General features: G+C 59.4%; 1 protein-coding gene across 4 annotated transcripts; it reads right to left on the reverse strand.

The window, feature by feature from the left end:
• Window positions 1-1,936: 1,936 nt before the first annotated feature.
• Window positions 1,937-18,928, reverse strand: PWWP3A (PWWP domain containing 3A, DNA repair factor). Of its 4 annotated transcripts, none has more exons than XM_025456707.3 (14): window positions 18,858-18,928; window positions 18,281-18,363; window positions 17,415-17,500; window positions 16,253-16,323; window positions 13,950-14,792; window positions 12,920-13,021; window positions 10,159-10,229; window positions 8,668-8,744; window positions 7,965-8,025; window positions 6,186-6,261; window positions 5,786-5,836; window positions 5,054-5,490; window positions 3,594-3,682; window positions 1,937-2,258 (listed from the first exon to the last, which is right to left on the reverse strand). In XM_025456707.3, the coding sequence occupies exons 2-14, from the start codon at window positions 18,320-18,322 to the stop codon at window positions 2,204-2,206; spliced, it is 2,061 nt and encodes a 686-aa protein (XP_025312492.3). In that variant the 5' UTR covers window positions 18,323-18,363; window positions 18,858-18,928; the 3' UTR covers window positions 1,937-2,203. The 4 variants fall into 4 exon arrangements, with proteins under 4 accessions (XP_025312492.3, XP_025312490.3, XP_025312491.3 ...); XM_025456705.3 differs by having other exon boundaries at window positions 18,253-18,363; window positions 18,858-18,907; XM_025456706.3 differs by having other exon boundaries at window positions 13,956-14,792; window positions 18,253-18,363; window positions 18,858-18,906.
• Between the last annotated feature and the right edge of the window lie 58 nt (window positions 18,929-18,986).

The raw sequence follows: 18,986 nt of genomic DNA on the forward strand, positions 1-18,986 counted from the left end.
ACCCCAGAACCCTGGGATCCCAACCTGAGCCGAAGGCAGACACCCAACCGACTGAGCCACCCAGGCACCCTATGAATTGGTTGTATTTTTCTTTGAAGAAAAATACAACCCACCGTGGGCGTCTAACTTACACTCCTGAGAGCAGACTGAGCCAACTAGGCGCCACCCCCCCACTACGGCACTTTTTTAGAATTTGTTTTTTTAGATAAACAAAGACTTGGAGAGGAGCCAAGGTGTGTGCAAGGGCAGCTCCCCGGGTCAGGAAGCAGGGACGCTGGTGTGTGGTGACCAAGCCAACTTTAGGAGGAGCTTCTGCAGGGCCTTGGGGTCCGGAGAGGAAGCAGTTCGGAGAAGGAGTGGGCCCAGGGTGGTGGGACTCAGGGCGGAGGGGCCCCAAGGGGGCAGCAGGGAGGCCACACAGAGGCTGGCGTGCTGGAGTCCAGAGGGAAGGGGCAGGGGAAAGAGACAAGACTGTCATCAGTTTGTCGTGGCGGGGGCTCCTGGCATCAAGGAATGGGGTCGGCCCCCCACAGCACCCAGGACGCCAGTCGAAAGACCCGGCCCAGTGCGTGCAGCGCCCAGTGGGAGAGCAGGGTAGGAGCCGGGAGTGAGGGGCGGGCCGACGGGAGCCTCGCGGTGGACAGGGCGCTGTGCTGGGGGCAGTGTGTCCTCCTGAGGCTGCAGAGGCAGCCCGGCTGCACCTGCTTCTCCAGGGCCCCCTCGGGTCTGCCCAGCTGACCCCACACCCCAGCTGACCCTCACCCCACGGCCTGAGGGTGAGCCCACCAGGATCCACAGTGGGCCGGCTTGGCCAGGGAAGCGAGTGGGGCTCCAGCAGCAGAACCGGGGTCCCGCCAGAGCCAAGGGAGGCCACAGGATGAGCGCAGGCCAGGGCCGTGAGCACAGTAGGGTGCGCCCACCTCAGGTGGAACCTGCCACGGGCTCTCCCAGGAAGGGGCCGGGCCCACGCTGGACACTGGCGGGCTGTCCCCTGTGCAGGAAGCGACCCAATGGCCTGGCTTTGGGCTCCGTGGTGGATGGAAACCATTGTCGCTCTGTGGTCTCACCTGCAAGCCTGGGGCAGCCGTGGCTGCAGGGCCCCCAAGGACAGTGCTCCAGCCCAGGAGCCCCCAGCCTGCCCTCCTGAGCCAGGCCCAGGCCAGGTGCCCCCAGCTGACCCCAGGGTTCTCGGCCCTCCGTGGGGCCTGGGCCTCTGCCGGCCAGCACCTCCTCAGGGCTCTGCCAGCCAACCTCTCCCTCTAAGTCCTCGCTGTGGTGGCTGCTGTGGGGGAGGAGCTGCTGGGGAGGGAGAGGGAGCCCCCAGGTAGCTGACCCAGGGGTCTGGGAATGAACCTCTGCCCCATGGACTTCCTGGACACTGTCCCATCAGCTTAGAAGAAAGAATTCATTTGATGGAGGCTCTGACAGGCCCCAGAGTTCCCGGCTCTCCAAACACCAGGGTCCTGTGCTGCGGACCCCTGGGCACCGGGGTGACCCACCAGCTGCCTCCCGCCTCCTTTGGGCCCAGGCAGGAATGTGAACGCGGCCTCCAGACAAAGGCCTCGCTTCCGCAGGAGCCGGCCCGCATGACACAGTCCTGTCCCTGACGTTGTGACCTGCAGCCACACACACAACGACCGCGGCCACCGTGGGTGGGAGGTCGCAGCCCCCGGGCTGAGCAGGAGCCGCAGAGGCTGGCCAGGGAGACCGCACTCAGTGCCAGGCCAGACGCAGCCACACACGAAAATCCCCACGATGGGCAGGGTGCGCTCGCACGAGACTCGCTGCCCCCGGGGGCCGGGCGGACGCCGTTCTCCCGCACGGGGAGGAGACCTCGTGCACCGCGAGACATCGAGCAGCCCCGTCCGGCCTCAGGAGCATAGGCACAGGCGAGGGGGCAAACAGAAAACACGCTGTCCTGCAGGAACGCATCCGATAGACTTTCTTAAAACTCCTGTTTAATAGTGGATACAGTGCTTTTTAACATAAAAAACCAAGTGTGCACCTTATATTCAACAATACAGTACAGTCACAGGTAATGATATGCAGCAAATAAAACACGTTTTTGTTTCAAAAACCTTTCAGAAACAATACCTTCCAAAAAAGCCAGGAAAAGAGCACCCCCGGATGAGAAGCGAGCACATCCCAGGCCCGGCCCTGCAGGCAGGGCACTCCCGCCACCGACCGCCGCGGCCCTCCAGCGTCAGCACCGCTGACTCCTTTCTTCTAGGAGCTGTTTATCGAATATTTCTTTTTCCCTTCAGAAAATAAAAGGAGATAACGTCATTTTAGTAACTCATCATGCCTTAAAATATGAAACAGACCGGCCAGTGCTTCCTGGGGACGGGGTCTGTGTGTGGGGAGGCGGAAGGTTCTGGAGACGGTGGTGGGGGTGGGTGCGCGGCGGGGTGAGGGTGCTCCGTGCCCTGTGCTGTGCGCTCAGAGACGGTTACGGTGGTGAATTTTACGTCATGTGCTTTTTACCACAATTTAAAAAAAAAAACTTTTTTAAAGAGAATAAATTATGAAATTATCCTCACAGCTACCGGGGAGACACCAACGGGACCCCCGGTAAGAGGAATGGCATTCGCGGCGCTTGGGGAGCCACGGGGACAGGAAGGCGACGGTAACCACGACCGCAGGGCGTCCGCGGAGACGAGGGCGGAGCAGGCGAGCTCGGTGGGGGCCGCAGCGGGGTGGGGGCCGCAGCGGCCGCCCGCACCGGGGAAGGGCACAGCCGTGGCGTCAGGCAGGCGGCCCGCCACCCTGCAGCGAAGGCAGCGGCAGGCGGAGCACAGGCTCACCTGCGGGACAGTCGGGCCGTCCCCGGAGGACAGCGCGCGGCGGGGGCCGAGCACGGCGCCAACCCCGCTCCCCCACCAACAGCGTCCCGAATCCGTGTGTCGAGGGACCACCGCGACAGCCGTGGGACGCTCGGGGGCCGCCTGGGAGCCGCCGCCCGGCACCCGTGACAGACAGCGTGCCCGGCGGGCCCCGGAGACCCGGCCTGCGACTCTAGTTGAGTCTTCAGCCTGTCACTGGCACGCGGGCCCGGCCTGTTCCCAGCGCGGCTGGCAGCGAGCCCAGAGACGGGATTAGGGGCGCGGGCCCGGGGCTAACCGCCGGCCGAGACGTCTTGATCACGGCATTCTTCTCCCCGGCTCCCAGCGGCCCGGGCGACTGCAGCGTGTAATCTGTTTTCTCAAACGGCCTCGGCGCCGAGGTGAGGGGCGAAGGCCCGAGACGCAATCGGCGGCGCCGGCTGAGGGTGATTGGCGCGGCGGGCCCGGCACGCGCCCGGGGGCACCCGGAGGACAGGCACGTCGGCCGTGACGCGCCCGGGCTGCGGTCCAGCTGCACCTGCTCGGGTGGCAGGGGGCTCGCCAGGGACCGTCCCCGCCGGCCTCACTGGGGCCTCGGCAAGTGCCGGCCGACAGCTCCCGGCGCCCTCGAACGCGTGCAGCGCGTCCACCCGCTGCCACCCGGGCCGGCGTGTCGGGGAGGGACCTCCACCGCGGCCACGGGCGCGAGGGAACGCCAGCCCCTCCGCACACACCGCCGCCGCCTTGGGAGCGGCGCCCTGAGCAGCCTACCGGTAGCCGAGGGACGGTCCCCTGAGGTACTTCTCCTCGGCCGTCTTGTAATCCACGGCGTCCACCGCCGCGATCGCGCAGATGATGGCCTGCAAGGGGGCAGAGGGCGCTCAGCCGAGGGCACGGGCCGGGCCGCACGGGGAACTCAGGGCTGCGAGGGCCCAGGACGGCTCTGCCTGAAGGGACGCTTGCCGTGTCAGTGAGCCAGGCTTTTGGATGACACCATGAGAGTTCGTGTCCCTAGAACCAGAAAAAGGCACGGGACCGAAACCAACAAGCCCACTCGTGAGCATTCCTGAGTTCACTGTTCAAACAACTGGAAAAATACATCATCCGAGCACAGAGCACGTCTGACGTTGAGGAACCCTTGTTCGTTTCTTCAGAAGCAGCAGCAGAACCCTGGTCACTTCCGATGTGACTTTTTATTTTCTGAATAATTATTCATTTGAGAAGAGGGAGGAGGGAGAGAGTGTACAGGAGGCACAGAAGCAGAGCGGGAGCCCAACGTGGGGCTTGATCCAGGACCCCGAGATCGTGACCTGAGCTATAAAGGCAGATACTTCATGGTTGGAGCCTCCCAGGCACCCCTGGCAAGTGCTTTTAAAGCCCCCCCATGTGGGGACACCCGGGGGCTCAGCAGTAGACCGTCTGCCTTTGGCCCAGGGCATGACCCCAGGGTCCTGGGATGGAGTCCCGCATGGGGCTCCCTGCAGGGAGCCTGCTTCTCCCTCTGCCTGTGTCTCTGCCCACCACCCCCTCTGACTTTCATTAATAAATAAATAAAATCTTTAAAAAATTAAAAGCTTAAAAACAAAAAACAGAGCCTTCAGGGTCTAGAACAGAGCTCACCCCCTGCCCCTACCCCGGCACTGCTGACATCAGGCAGGTCAGTTAGGAGGTGACCCGGCACCGTGGGGATCCAGTGGCCTCTGCCCCCACCAGCAAGAACCACAGCCATCCCCACACGGGACCACCCCTTCCTTGAAGACACACACTGGAGCACCCGAGCATGAAAAAAATGTTTGGGAATTCCCCCCCAGTTATCTGGGGGAGGGAGCAGGAGATACAGACAGAGGTCGCCGATCCAAACGGGCGTCGGGCACAGAGGCTTCCAGACAATACTTTCCCTTTGTACGTATTCGAAAGCTTCTTGTCACAAAAGGAGAGTTTTTGAGTTGGGTAACTCCTCCCGCACACGCTCCTGCCCCCTCAGACCCTGAAAACCAGGGATCCCGTTGTGCTCCCGCCAGCCGAAGCCCGGCTGGGCCTCCGGGGGATCACGACTCCCTTGCCGCCGCCACATCTGTTCTGCAAAGGTTTCCACGTGCACATGGCTCTCGTGCCCCCGGCCTGAGGTCTCAACACCGAGGCCCTGTCACCCTGCAATGGCCTCGCGGGCGGCCCGGGGCCCTGGCCGCAGCCCCCACCCCACCTGCGGATGGGCTCTGGCCACCACTCACTTCGGGGAGCAGGACATCCAGGATGAACCGGATCCTGTCGCCGTTGACCCGAGCCAGCGTCCTGCTGCCCGTCTCCTGGTAGACGCCCTGCAGGTACTTCACCACCAGGTCCAGCTGCTCCTCGTCCTCCAGGTACGTCTCCACGCATGTCATGTACTGACCCGAACTCAGGAACGTGTTCAACCACCGGGACGGCTTCCTGTTCTTCAGGATGGCCCGCAGGTGACCCTCGGCGCCCCTGGCTTTCACGATGTATTCCACCAGCTTCTGGTTGGCGCGGTCCCGGGCGGCCCGGGAGCGGTCGGGGAGGACCTTCCTGCAGGGCTGCCTCCTCCCCTGGGGGCTCCCCGCCACAGGCTCCTCGGGGTCCTCCTTGCTCAGCTGGGGGAACCTGGTCCCCAAGACGTCCTGCTGAATGGACTTGCGGACGGGATAACCTGCGGGGGAGCGACAGGTCCGTGGACAGCCGGCCTGTGGGGGGGGCTCCCTGCGGCCTTCCTTTGCTGCGTCACTAGGGGGTGGCCCAGGGAGCATCGACACCCCCACCTCCACTCCTTGATGACACAGGGCAACAGGCTACGGGGTGATCATCAGTTCACCCAAAGCTTGGGCGGCAGAGGGCAGTCAGGACGTCCCCAGGGGTCCAGCGTCAGGCTGGGGACACGGGGCAGCCTGCACCCAGGCGCACCCCCTCCCGAACGTCCCACCCCCAAGAGGACTTGCCGGACTCACTGATGTCGGCAGCGTAGTATTCTAGGAAAGAGCCAGCAAAAGAGCCACAGCCTGCAGAGAAGGCACGAGAACAGCCATGTCACAGTGTCAGACGTGGCACCGGAACGGCCCCGCGGGACGCTGGGTCACATGTCTGCCTCGTGTCTGCCCCACCCGGACCCCTGCCCACGAGGGCCGACGGCACACCTACACCAGCGCCGCTGTCCGTGCCACATCCTGGGGGCGGCTACACACCAGCTCGGACTCACAGCGAAGTCTGCCTTCCGTTCACACGCCGCGTTTCAGCCCTCGCCTGCGTGTCTGCCCACCTCCCTTGCTGGGGACAAGCCTGTTGCGGACCACAGGCCCACGCTGTGCCCCAACCCGGTCCCCGTGTCCAAGGCCGCACAGCCCCACGTACCGAGCCGGACCCTGTAGTCGGTGATCAAGGAGACGCACCAGCCGATGGCCTGGTCGAAGTCCTCCTTGGCCTCGTTCTGCAACAAGACGCAGACAGCAGGTGTCAGCAGGAAGCCAGGGGGGCTCTTCCAACCCTTCCTGGTTCCTCGGGTCCTGTGTCCACGGCAGGCAGGCCCGGGAGACGCCCCCGTGTGGGGCTGCCGCCGCCGCACGTGCAGATGCACACGGAGGCCCAGGGCTGCGGCAGGCGCTGCTCACAGAGCCGTCACGGGGGAGCTGAGCGCTGTGGGGCAGCAGAGCGGGGACCCTAAACAGGAAGGAGGCAAGCATCCCAACGTGGCTGACGGTGCCCGGAGAAGACTTCAAAGTCGTACAAAACAAACCCTTCTAAGAAGAGTCTTTGTGTCCTTGGTTTAGAACAGCGTCGGCTCGGTCGGAAGTACTGTCCTAGGATGGAAGGATGCTACCGGGGGGGAGGCCCAGCTGGGCCTCAAGGTCCTCACCTGCCAACGGAGGACAAGCCCCCGCCGGCCCTGTGAGGACCAGAGCTGGGACGATGGCCCACTGGCCCGATGGATCCCCCCCGCGTCACCACCACCCCAGCCCAGCCCTCCTCCCGTCGTCCAGCACTAGTCCAGCCCGCGGCAGGTGCGAGCCGGGGACAGCAGCTGGTGCCGCTCCTCGCTCAGGAAGGCAGAGCTCAGAGCCATGACCCCGACAGCCCTGCTGCCCATCAACACCACCCAGGACAGTCCAAACAGCGGCTCCAGGGGGAGGCGCTCTTGCCACCTCCACGGCCCCTCAGTGACCTAGTGCACCCAACTTCACAGAGGAGCCTGACTCTTCTCAGGGAGCAGGAAGTCGGGCAATAGGCATCGTCCCAGTGTCTGGATTACGCGAGGCCACACACCGTCTGGGTTGTAGAACAGAGTTCTTTGTGTGCTTGGAACACAGACCTCAGAGCAAGATTCCTGCCGTCCTGACAAGCCCCCATCCCCACCCCCACCCCCACTCTGGGAAAGCTATCCAGATCCCCGAGAACGGCCATGGGGTCAGGGCCGGCCACCGGCCGGAAGGGCGGGCGCCCAGCTGGCGGACTTGTGCTTGCCACGGCTGGCCCTCTTGCAGAACCGGGCTCTGCTCACAGGCACCCTGATGGGGACTGGGTGCCCAGCGTAGACGGCTGCTTGGAAGCTGCTGTGAACAGACTCACAGGCGGGGAGCAGGACCGCGTCACAGGGACACGCACACCAGGGGAAGGAAACGAAGGCCGGGGTCCGATGTGGGTGCCCGCTGTGCTCAGGGCCTTCACATCAGTCCACCAAGAAGGCTGCCCCATGACACGAAGCCTGGAGTCCGCTCACCGGGCTGGGACAAGAACGCCCCCCGCCCCCCCCCGCCCCGGGCTGGGTCTGCGGCCTGAGAGCTGTTATCCCACACACAGCACCTCAGGGCTGAACAGACAGCTGACGAGCGGACACGCGCCTCGCGCCTCATGCCTCATGGGGCGCCATCGTCGCCCACGCACCTGGGCCCCCCCCACACGCGTGCAGGCCTGCTGTGTGCAGGCCTGCTGTGCCCACGCCCTGTGCAGGGGCAGCCTCCGAGCCACCGTGCGCTTCGAGGAGCAGGCCTGCACCCGGGCAAATCATCCTCTGCGCCAAAAGCCCAACTCCCCAGGGGTGGCGGGCAACTTCCCAGAAGAAAGAGCTGGAAGCCGGGCCAGCAGACCACAGCCACCCAGGCGGCCGCTTCGCACGGGCACCGACAGTCCACCTACCAGAAGTTCTTGTTTCTCTTTACAGTCAAAGTGCTTCAATCTTTTGAGAGACACCGTGATGCTGGAAGCAGAGAGGGAAGGTTAACGTGAGGCAACTACATCTCGTGACCCAAGACAACGTTTTCCTTTCCTCTGATGGAACTAGGAGGGGCGGCGGGGGCCTCTGCCCCACCAGCTGCCGTGGAAGCCCCCGAGACGGTTGCTAGGGGACGTGGCTGGGGCCACCATGTGACTCACGCACACCCCTGGCCACGCATGGGAGGTGGAGGCAGCACCTGAGGGCCAGAGGCTCTGAGCTGTGTTTGCAAAGCACCCTTCGAGCAGACAGGCACATGCGTGTGCATATTCACCCCGGGATTAAGTGGTTAGAACTAACCAAATGGCAAAACAGGTGGAGGCAGGGTTGCTGCTCACAGCACCTGCGACCACCAGAGTGTAGCAGAATTCGTGGAGAACGGGCGGGATCCACTGAGCGTCTGACTGGGCTGCCTTTCAAAGGCAGCAAATAAAGTTTTGAAAACTGGATGGTCTGGGCAGTCCGTTTCAACAGCCCTGTGTGGATTCCTCCTCCAGGAGCAGGATCACAGGGGCACGTGAGCTCGACCTGGCCCTGGACCCCAGCCCCCTCCCGACCATCCCAGCACCCCCGAGCCAGCAGGCCTTCCCCCGGGAGGCATTTGCAGAGAGCAGATGGCTGGGTTACCCTCTTCCTTTTGGGTCCATGTGCCCCTCGATAAAGAGCACGCTGGCTTTCTTATCTCTCCGCCTGACGCTCTTGACCTGTTGGCAAATCCAACAAAATAAAGCATCAAAAACCCAGAAGAGGTGAGGCTTTTGAAATACCTCCCTGACAAGGTGGCACAAGGCTGGCGTGTGATAAGAAACGCTGCTGGCTGGGGGTGACCAAGGCAAAGCCCCCGGGTCAGATACTCAGACACCTCCCTCGTCTGCTTCATGCCCCACTCTCACTGCTCACGTATGAGCAAGACCAGGCAAGATTTCGCTGTGTTTAATAGAGAACCACACTTACTGCTACCTCTGCACACCTGCGACTCTCCCCTGGCCCGCCCTCATTTTCAATATCAACGTCCTCTATATCAATATTTAGTATAGTACCCACTCGAGTGGTGCTACAATAACCACTTAACACTAGCCCTGAGCAAAGTGAGCTCAGGCAGGTGGGACAAGCCAAGGATACAGAGGCAGCGATGCCTGACTCAGAGCAGCCTCCTCCCCGCCCGATGCCCGTGTCCCTGCTCAGCTGTAAACCAAGAGCTTGCCCTAGGAACATGCGACCTTGGAGATTCCTTACCTGAGCAGGGCCCCCAGGGGAACTGGTAAAAGTAAGGAATGAGGAGAGGTCCAGGAAAAGGGTGACAAACGTGGGTGGACACGAGCACCCACCACGAACGAGTAATGAAGGCTGGCCAAGGGACCCCCCGAGTGGTGCTGAGACACTACACAGAGACGCCCACTTCATCTGCACGTCTGCTCAAGCTACACATTATGCCCAGCAACACTGCACGGGTATCAACCCCACTGTCGCTACAACCAATCTGTCCCATCCAAGGAGGCCAGGCTGCCCTGCTGAGGGTCAGCCTCACGGCGACAAGAGCAGCGTCTTTGGATCCTACTGGTACCGTCCCAATTTTAACATCACTGTCTCTCACTACAAGGTGAAGGCCTACTGGAGCCAGGTTGGAGGGGGATAGAGGAAGACACTGGGTTGAAGAGGGGAAGAGCTGGCCTGCTGCCTTGGCCTAAAAAACAGACAGCCTGCACCGTCCGGACACACCAAGAAGGCAGAGCCAGGAACTATACGGTGCTGTGGCCCACCCATCGCACACACACGACCAATCCCTACTATAAAATCTGAACAATTTAAAAGCTTCCTCAGGAGAAAGTCTGAAGTGCCTGGTATTAGAAGCCAGCAAGGTGCAGACAAGTTCTTAGGCGGGTTTTCCTGAGCCTGCTTGCTCAGGATCGGACCTCGGAGCCTTAGGCTCAACTACACCAAAATGATCGAACTCCCCTTACTCAAGTCAATGTCTCCAAAAACCCTGCTTAGAATGTTCATCCCAGCACTGGTTTTTCCCAGTAAAGAAATTTCCTGGGGTCCAGCTGACCCGAATGGGGGGCGAGTGAGCAGAAGTGCGGGGCCTGCAGCCAGGTGCCAGAGGCCACCGGTGCTTACCACTGCCGGCCAGAACGGGTATTTCTGGTGTTTAAGCCAGACCAGCATTCCAACTTCAAAGGAGCGTGGTTCTAGAATTAAAAAGAAAGACAAAAAGACGAACAGCAAGTCAGATCTGCACCATGCACCAAATGCAACAACTGAAGAAATGCAACCATCAGATGGCATTTAAACCTAATGCTCTCATCAGAAGCCCCGACTTTTGTATATGTGCTGCCGAAGCGAGCACAGCCCCGACTTTTGAAAGGTAGCCTTGCAACAACGCTGGCACCTGAGTGCCGGGCATGTGCGTGCTGCTGAGCGGAGACAAGCAGCCCTGGTCAACTGCATACCACCTTTGCCACTATGGTGTAAATCTCAAATTATTCCAGATTAAAGTATTTAAAAAATAAAATATTTTAATTTTTTAAATTTATTTATGATAGTCACAGAGAGAGAAAGAGAGAGAGGCAGAGACATAGGCAGAGGAAGAAGCAGGCTCCATGCACCGGGAGCCCTATGTGGGACTCAATCCCGGGTCTCCAGGATCGCGCCCTGGGCCAAAGGCAGGCGCCAAACCGCTGCGCCACCCAGGGATCCCAAAAAATAAAATATTTTTTAAAAAGAGTGTGGCACAGGGGCGCCTGGGTGGCTCCTTTGGTGAAGCACCTGCCTTTGGCTCAGGTCATGACCCCAGGGTCCCGGGACGGAGCCCGGCATCGGGCTCCCTGCGCAGCAAGGAGCCTGCTTCTCCCTCTCCTCCTGCTTGTGCTTTCTGTTAAAAAAAAAAAAAAAAAGTGTGGCACAAAAGCCCCAACAAAAGAACCAACTTCCCAGGAAATTCATCAGTCTGAAAAACTGGGCTTTATCTTAAAAGGGGGGGGGGGGAAACACCAGTTACTAAAATCATCTGGTAATGAATTTATGAAAAAAACTTAACAAGATTTCCAACCAAACACAAAACTCCAAAACAGATCACTTAAATGTTGAAACAATCAGCTAACAAAACCTCGCAGACACGAGGCTGCTTTTCCAAGCAGAACCAAGACGAGCCCTGTTCCAGCAGCGCCCCGGCGGCCGGCGAGGCGAGGAGGCAGGTCTGCAGACGGGCGAGCGCCCGCAGAGTGAGCAAAGGACGACCATCATCCATCTGGTGAGAAGCGTGTTTTTTTTTTTTTTTTTTGCGTTGGGTTTTTAAGAGAAGCGTCAGGGCCCCATGAGGACAAAGAGGTCACGGGTAAGGCCTCCACAGACATCAGGCTGCGGCGGGTCGGGGGCAAGACAAAATCAAACGGGAAGCAAAAAACCAGGGGGATTCGAATGCACACCTCGGTTTCACCTGCCCCTCCAGCCCTGCCGGCAAGAGCTGGGAGGAAAATCCCCTTCCGGGAGAAGCTGGGGAACCCTTCTCCAGCCAAGCAAGTCCAGCTACTGGGAACTGAGCCTGCAGAGCTTTCCCAAAGGTACACACCAGGCACACCGGGGCCCCACAAGGCGTGCATCACTCTAGGTACCTGATGGCCAGGGAGGGCTCAGGTAAGGAATAAGCAGTTCCGCAAAGAAATCAGAAGACCGTGAGCCAGTGTTAACTGTGTCGGGGTTATCACTGAGGCACAGAGGCCAACGCACAAGTGTGAGCACGCTGATAGACCAGCCCGCAGTCGGCGGAGGAACGAGTCCCAGGGGCACACCCTGCTCACAGCGCCGGCATCGGCCCCCTGAGGCACAGGGGGTCACCCTTGGAGGTGAGGCCCCCTTTCCATGTACTGTTTTTGCCACATCTTGTGAATCTATAATTATTTCATGATGAAAATGCTAAGAAAACGCCACACTGGGATGCCTGGGTGGCTCAGTGGTTAAGTATCTGCCTTCAGCTCAGGGAATGACCCTGGGGTCCCGGGAATCCCCCATTGGGTTCCCAGCAGGAAGCCTGCTTCTCCCTCTGCCTGTGTCTCTGCCTCTCTCTTGGTGCCTTTCATGGATAAATACATCAAATCTTAAAAAAAAAAAAAAAAAAAAAAAAAAAAAACACCACCAGACTATGTTAAAAACAAATGGTCAGGGATGCCCAGGTGGATCAGTGTTGAGCGTCTGCCTTCGACTCAGGGCGTGACCCTGGGGTCCCAGGATTGAGTCCCGCATTGGGGTCCCCACAGGGAGCCTGCTTCTCCCTCTGCCTGCGTCTCTGCCTCTCATGAATAAATAAATAAAATCTTAAAAAAAAAAAAAAAACAACAGTCAATGGGAAAGTCTAAGGACAAAATTCATTCTCAGTGATGTAGCCCATGACACAGAATAACTTGCTGCCAGGCTGTTGGTTCGGGATCTGGGTCATCTTCCTGCAAAGAGGGCCAGGGGGCACACACCTGCGCACGTCTGCTCTGGCTCGGACTGCACATGTGGGAGAGGGCCCCAGAGCCCCGATGCCCCGGGCCCAACAGCCATCCCCAAAGATGCGGAGGCAGCACCAGGCCATACCCGAATGGTGGCGACAGGACCCAGCTCTCCACCCGGCTGTCCTGCCTTCCCACGGAGGGGACAGGACAACACATAATGGGGGCAGCGTGCTGGCAAGGAGGGCTGGCCACTCTCCTCCCAGGGAGGCCCTCTTCCCTTTGTGTGATTACCCTTTAGACGAAGGACAGAAAACACAGCACTTCTGAAGTTGTCTGTTCAGCAGAAGGAAAATGAAGCGGCGAGAGGCCTTTAGCTGAAGCCGCCTCTGCCCAGGGCTCACCACAAGCGGACGCACACGCTCCTCGGGCTGCTTCTCGAGACTTACCGTGATATAAGAGGATTCTGGGTGGCTCCTCATCATCCTCATCTTCCTCCAGGATGGAGTGAATGGGATTAAACTCCATTGAGTCTCCGGAGGACTGTCGGTCTGCCAATGATGGTAGATTAGACTTTCACTATCACCATCTCGGGAGCTCAGCCCAAGGAAAACATTCCATGATACGGGACCGTTAACAAAGATAAAAGATCCCGAGTCACAGACTCACACCGCCAGATTCATATCAGGTACACTCTGATTAAAGTACGCTCTGCTCGAGAGGAACTAAAGGAGAGGCAGAGGGCGAAGGGACCCAGGCTGCTGCGTCTAGACGCGAGGCGAGTGCACAAAGCAGCAACCTAAGCAAGCCGAGGGGACGAGCATGGGGAGAACAACTTCTAGGGCCCACGCAGCGCTGGGGACACGGGGACAGGGTGCGACTCATTCCCCGCAGCCTCTGCACCTGCTGGGACACGGAGTTCAAACACATGAAGCTTAAACTCCGGGCAGAAGCCCGAGCCCGCATGGGGCCAGCCCGTCTGGAGGAACCGAACCCCACAGAAACGAACAGCCCTCAGTCAGCATCCCGAGTAAGAGGGAGATGGCGTCGTGCAAATGCAAAGAGCCACAGGGCATGACTTCAACCACAAAAGTAGGTCTCCACGGGCACCTTGAAAAAGTCGGGAGCCTTCTGAGTGAGTTAATCACTCCCGAGACTCCTGCCCACTCAGCGGGAGGCCGCCGTGCTGCTGCGCCGTGTGCCGCTCCCCATCAGAGCCGTCCTGGGGCCGCAGCCCCCAGGTTCGTGCCCCACGGCCTCTCCCGTTCAGAACAAAAAATGACATGAGGATTCAGGACTAGTTGGAAGTAATCACAACCCGGTGGGAGACCCGGGTGGAAAGGAAACAGGCAACCTCTGCTCTGCCAGTATTTTGATACGTTCGCATTAAGAGCAGGTCAAAAAACACGAGTGCCTGACCGCGTCAGCCATGGGAACCCAAATCCACCCCGCCAGCACAAGCGACTCTCGGCCACAGACCTTTACCTTCCTCCACCAGGATGTGAAGATTTGTCTCCTCTGTGGAAGCACAGGGGGCAGGCAGGCCGAGTTTGGCAGCGCTGCGCAGAGTCATGCGTCCCCGGGGCCCCTGCCTGGGGCATGGTGCTGCCCCCGGCTCCAGCTGTGTGGCGGGCAGCCTCTGGCTGCCATCTGGGCAGGGCCGCTTGGCAGGGCGGCCTTGGGCATCTGGGCAGGCTGGGCGCCCCGGGGCCGGGAGCACCGCAGGGCCACACCATGGCAAACCCGGGTCTTCCCCTTTGGCACACAGACCCTTCTCCCTAACTCTGGGAGGTGAGCCCGAGGTTGGCAGGCTGCTCTCTTTTTCGCCATCTCCCTCCGAGACCGAAGGTGCTCTCTGACACAAGCTGGGCTCCTGCGCTAGACTTCTTCCCCTTTTACTCGGGGTTGTCCGACTTCTGCAGCACGTTCTCGATCCACCACCATCCTGAGAACCACCTCTGGCTGAGGGGACCACCAAGGCTTGGGGGCTTCCACTTTTCCCGAGCTCCTTCTTGTGGTCCACTTTGCCCTTGGGGTCCTTTCGACAGGTGGGTGAACCCGACAGCCTTGGGTGTACACGTTCCCTCCTCTGAGGTCCAGAACTGCTCGGCACATCTTCCCGGAGACAAGAAGAGCTGGGGTCACAGAGCGAGGAGGCCAGTTCCGTGGGCTTCTCTCGTGAGGACAGAGCAGTTCTTTCTTCCCTTGAAGAGCTTTCTGGAGGCAAACCGGTTCTCTGGTTCAAAACATCCAAAGCCACTCGAAGTGAGCGTCTGTAGGCCAGCTCCTCCAGGGGTTCAGCAGGAACCTCACCTTGGGACGCTGCAAGGATGGGAAGCAAACAAAGCCTGGTGAGACCAGACGCTGTCGTCAGGGCATGGCCACCTAGGGCTGACTCGGTCTTTCGCACCTGAAGGGAGGACTGACCCCTCTCAGCTACAGCTTTCCCAAAGGGGGACAAGGCCACAAAACAACAGCTATTGTCCGAAGCTGCGGGACTCCGCTTTTCTAAAAACAAACTGACTGACCCCAACCTGATCGGGTTAGAGATAAATCCCTCCAGGTCACAAAAAAATACTGCCAGCAAAATGTACTCAGACGCTTCCTAAATCCTCCCAGCCTCGCAGCTTCAACTTCAATCAGGCTCAATAAAAAGCCTTGCCAACTCCATAAAGAACTCTGCCGGCAACGTGTTCTTGGGTGGCGGCGGGGGCGAGGGCCAGCCGATGAAAGGAACCCATTGTGGGCTGCTGGATTTTCCGTACTTCTGTGCGAGGGCGTTCAGAGCCAGAAAAGAGCATCACGGGCCTGGAGACTGCAGCCTGACCTCCTGGCTGCCACGGCCGTATTTACTCATCCGACACACAGACGCGGCACCATTTATGTGAAGGAGGTGACGGGTGCACTATCGCAACTCAGCGGGTAGGGCACCTCCATCAGCAGCCTTTTCCCTGCTTACTGGTAAAGGCCCTACGGACCAGCAGCCCCCGATGCGACCCGGGCAGAGGACATGGAGTGTCCGAGAGGCAGCGGCTGACGCTGCCTAAGGTGCCCGCTGGATGCCACGTGCACCAAAAGCGGTTTTTCCAAACATGTAGGAAAACGGACTCTGGTTTATGAACGCCATGGAAAGACTCCTGGCCGATCTTTCCACGAGACTAACAGCTTACGGCACAGGGAGTATGTGTCCCCGCTGGAGCGGAAGGTCCTCCTGCTTAGTTAGGTCTGTCAGGCTGCCACCAGGTAAGGGCACAGCCAGCCCCGGCTGCGCAGAGCTCGGCCCTCCCTCCCACCGAGGAAAGGCAAAGGAGCTGGGGGTCAGTGTTCCATCTCCAACCAGCCTCACCCCACGGGGAGAGCGCCGGCAGATGAGGGGCACCCGCCAACGATGCTGGTCACATAGCCCTTTCTCCCTGGAGCTCAGCTATGGAATTTAAACATAGAACTCGCTGCTCTCAAACCCTGGGCAGAGAACGAACCAGATCCAAAACCCACTTTTACAGCCTTACTGTGGGACTGGGGCGGGAGGGGGAGGTGGACAGCATCTTCCGCCCTCGCCTCATGGAGGCAAATACACACTGGAGGCCACGGGTGTGACCAGAGGTCCCAATGCTTGCGACTGACCACAATGGCAGTCGACAACAGGATCAGTTCTGGGGTAAATTCTGCAAAGGTCTAAGAAAATAGATCCCTTTCCTTCTCCTTCGGCTCAGGGTCACCTGGAGAACAGGGTCTTTCCGTCTCCCACACCATCCCTTTGTCACTTAGGGATGCGCTCTTACCCAGGGAGGAAGCGATCCGTTCGATGTGTGCTGTCTTCAGGATTTCCACTTCTGTGCTTCTCACCTCAATTCTGCAGGGACAGAAACACCCGTTATCCGCTGCCAGCCAAGGCCACAGAGACGTTTTCAAACATGTTTTTCTTTAGATAACAAAAGAATTAGATTCATTTTCTTCCTTCTCAACCTTCTACTTTAACCAAAAGTCACAGCTTGAGGTTAGAGGCAGCAAGGACCCTGGTGAATGTGGCTTTTTTTTTTCCCCTTTTAAGACAGAAAAGGTTGGTTGAATTTAAGAATAAAAATGAATTCAAATTGTGACTTTTATGAGGCAAATCCTACTTTCAACTGTACAAATAACTCCTTTGTTAGATTTTCAGAGTAGATGATAATGTCACTAAAACCTGTTTACAGCCCAGCAGGTGTGTTTTAGTTTAAAAGGATGTGCTTTCCTTTTAAACTCGAGCATTCAATTACCTTCCCAGCCGCAGGGAAAGTGTGAGCTGGGAACTAAGCGAGTTTAGGAGGCCGCTCTGAAGAGGGACGGGGACCTGGGGAGGCTGGAAGTGGAGCTGACGAGGTTTTACTCTTTCTGAATTGGGAATTCTTCCCTTAGACACAGCAATACCACAATCATACGTGATCTGGGCATTTTAATCATCCCGAGTAATATTATGTCCTTCCATCTCCGGGTAAGCAAGAGCGAGAGAGTAATGCGCTTCCACACGATCATGTGTTTGCCTTCTGAATGCTAAACAGTAGCATCTTACTAGATGGACAGGCTGAAACATCAAACATTTCAAAATTGACGGCCTGTCACTCAAGTTTCTGAGAAAAAGACACACAAACCCGTGGGAAGGAAACATCCCTATGTGAACCCCCAACAAGTTTCCCCTGCGTATAACTTATATTTATTCAATTCCTATACGGATCTCTCACACGGAATACATCATACAGACCTTCAACTTCCAAACAGACGTAAAAAAAAAAAAATCCACTTTCCTTTTAAGGTTATCATGAGCACAACTCTGTTACAGTAGCTGAAAAATTACTAAGACCTTAAAAGCAAATTCACCTTCGGGGGAGGTGTGTGCAGTATCAGAAGTCCGACTCAGAAAAAAAAAAAATAATAATAATAATATCAAGAAACCCCACAACACTTAACTTTTCATCTAGGGAGAGTATCTGAACGCTTAGGAAAACTCCTTTTTTTCTCTTATTTTTGGTTGACGTCTCAGTTCTGGCCAACACCTACATTAAGGGGGAAAACAATTGTTACCGAGATGTAACGGTTAACAGAAAAAAAAAAACAACAAAAAACACTACGAGCTCCGGATGGAAACGCAGCAGGAGATTCTTAAAACCTACAACCCCCGGGGCCTCCAGCAACCTCCTGTCCAAACCCGTACTTGGAAGATGGGGAAACCGAGGCACAAGAGGTCAGAGGCGGGCCGGGCAGCAGGCCCGGCTGTGCCTTGCAGTTGGGCACGCTCCCCCACTGCTTGCTGGAAGGTGTCCCCAAGGCACTGCCATGATTTACTCTCCCAGGGCTGCCTTCCAGATACTCCCTCGAGCCTCGAGCCACACGCCGCCCGGCGCGCCTTCTTAAGGCCGAACCTGTTGTCTATTTTTTTTTTTTTTCCAAATTAATTTGTGATAGTCACAGAGAGAGAGAGAATGAGGCAGAGACACAGGCAGAGGGAGAAGCAGGCTCCATGCACCGGGAGCCCGACGTGGAATTCGATCCCGGGTCTCCAGGATCGCGCCCTGGGCCAAAGGCAGGCGCCAAACCGCTGCACCACCCAGGGATCCCCTGTTGTCTACTTTCTATGCATGGACCAGACCAGGCGCTACTCCTGGAAGCCAAGCCCTGCAAGCACCAGCCCAGACACCCGGCTAAGCGGCGGCAGAGGAGCGGTGCCAAGTGCCGGGGCTCCTAGGTCTCCCCGGATGCACAGTGTCCGCGTCCCCCCGGGTGGCAATCGCGGCGGGACGGCTGTCACCTTGGCAGGCCACAGGCGCTGCTCCCACCTGCACAGCACATACTGGGCGTCCGTCATGACTGGGACGCATGTGGCACAAGCGGGGCGCCGGCAGCTCCGACGCGGGGTGCCCTGCAACACAAGGGCACAGGGTGCACGGGGTCAGGGGTCAGGCGGGGCGCTGGGGCCCCCGCAGGCCCGACGCCCGCAAACGGCTGCTCCGCGGCCCCAACGCCCGGCTCGCACCGCCCCCCGCGCGGGCTGGACCGCGGGGCCCCTCAAAGGACGGGGACAGCTGCACGCCCGAGCTCCGGGCCGCCGCCCACAGGCACCACGGGGGGGTCCAGGCCGGGGGTGCACGCGGCGGGGCCCGGCGGGGGGGCGCCCGCGGCAGGCTCGGCTCGGCTCGCGCCCCGGGGCCTCCGCGGCTCGCCCCTCCCCCCAGGCCCGGCGCCGCCGCCTCAGCCCCCGCCCCCGGCCCGCGGGGCGCAGCCCACAGGGCTCACCGGGCGCCCGGCCTCCGCAGCGCGGCGTCCCCGAGCCCCGCGCGGAAGCCGAGGAGGCCGCGGAGGCCTAACGGCGTCCACACCCGCGCCCTCCCCGCCGCCGCCCGCGCCCGCGCTCACCGCCTCCGCCGCCGCCGCCGCCCCCCGCGGCCCGGGGGCGGGGCCAGCCTCGCGGCGCCCTCAAGCCCCACCCCCGCCGCCGACCAATGGGGCGCGCGGACCCGGCCCGGCCCCGCCCCTTCCGCCCGG

The sequence above is a fragment of the Canis lupus genome, chromosome 20, assembly GCF_003254725.2.
Source record: "Canis lupus dingo isolate Sandy chromosome 20, ASM325472v2, whole genome shotgun sequence".
NCBI classification, from domain to species: Eukaryota; Metazoa; Chordata; class Mammalia; order Carnivora; family Canidae; genus Canis; species Canis lupus.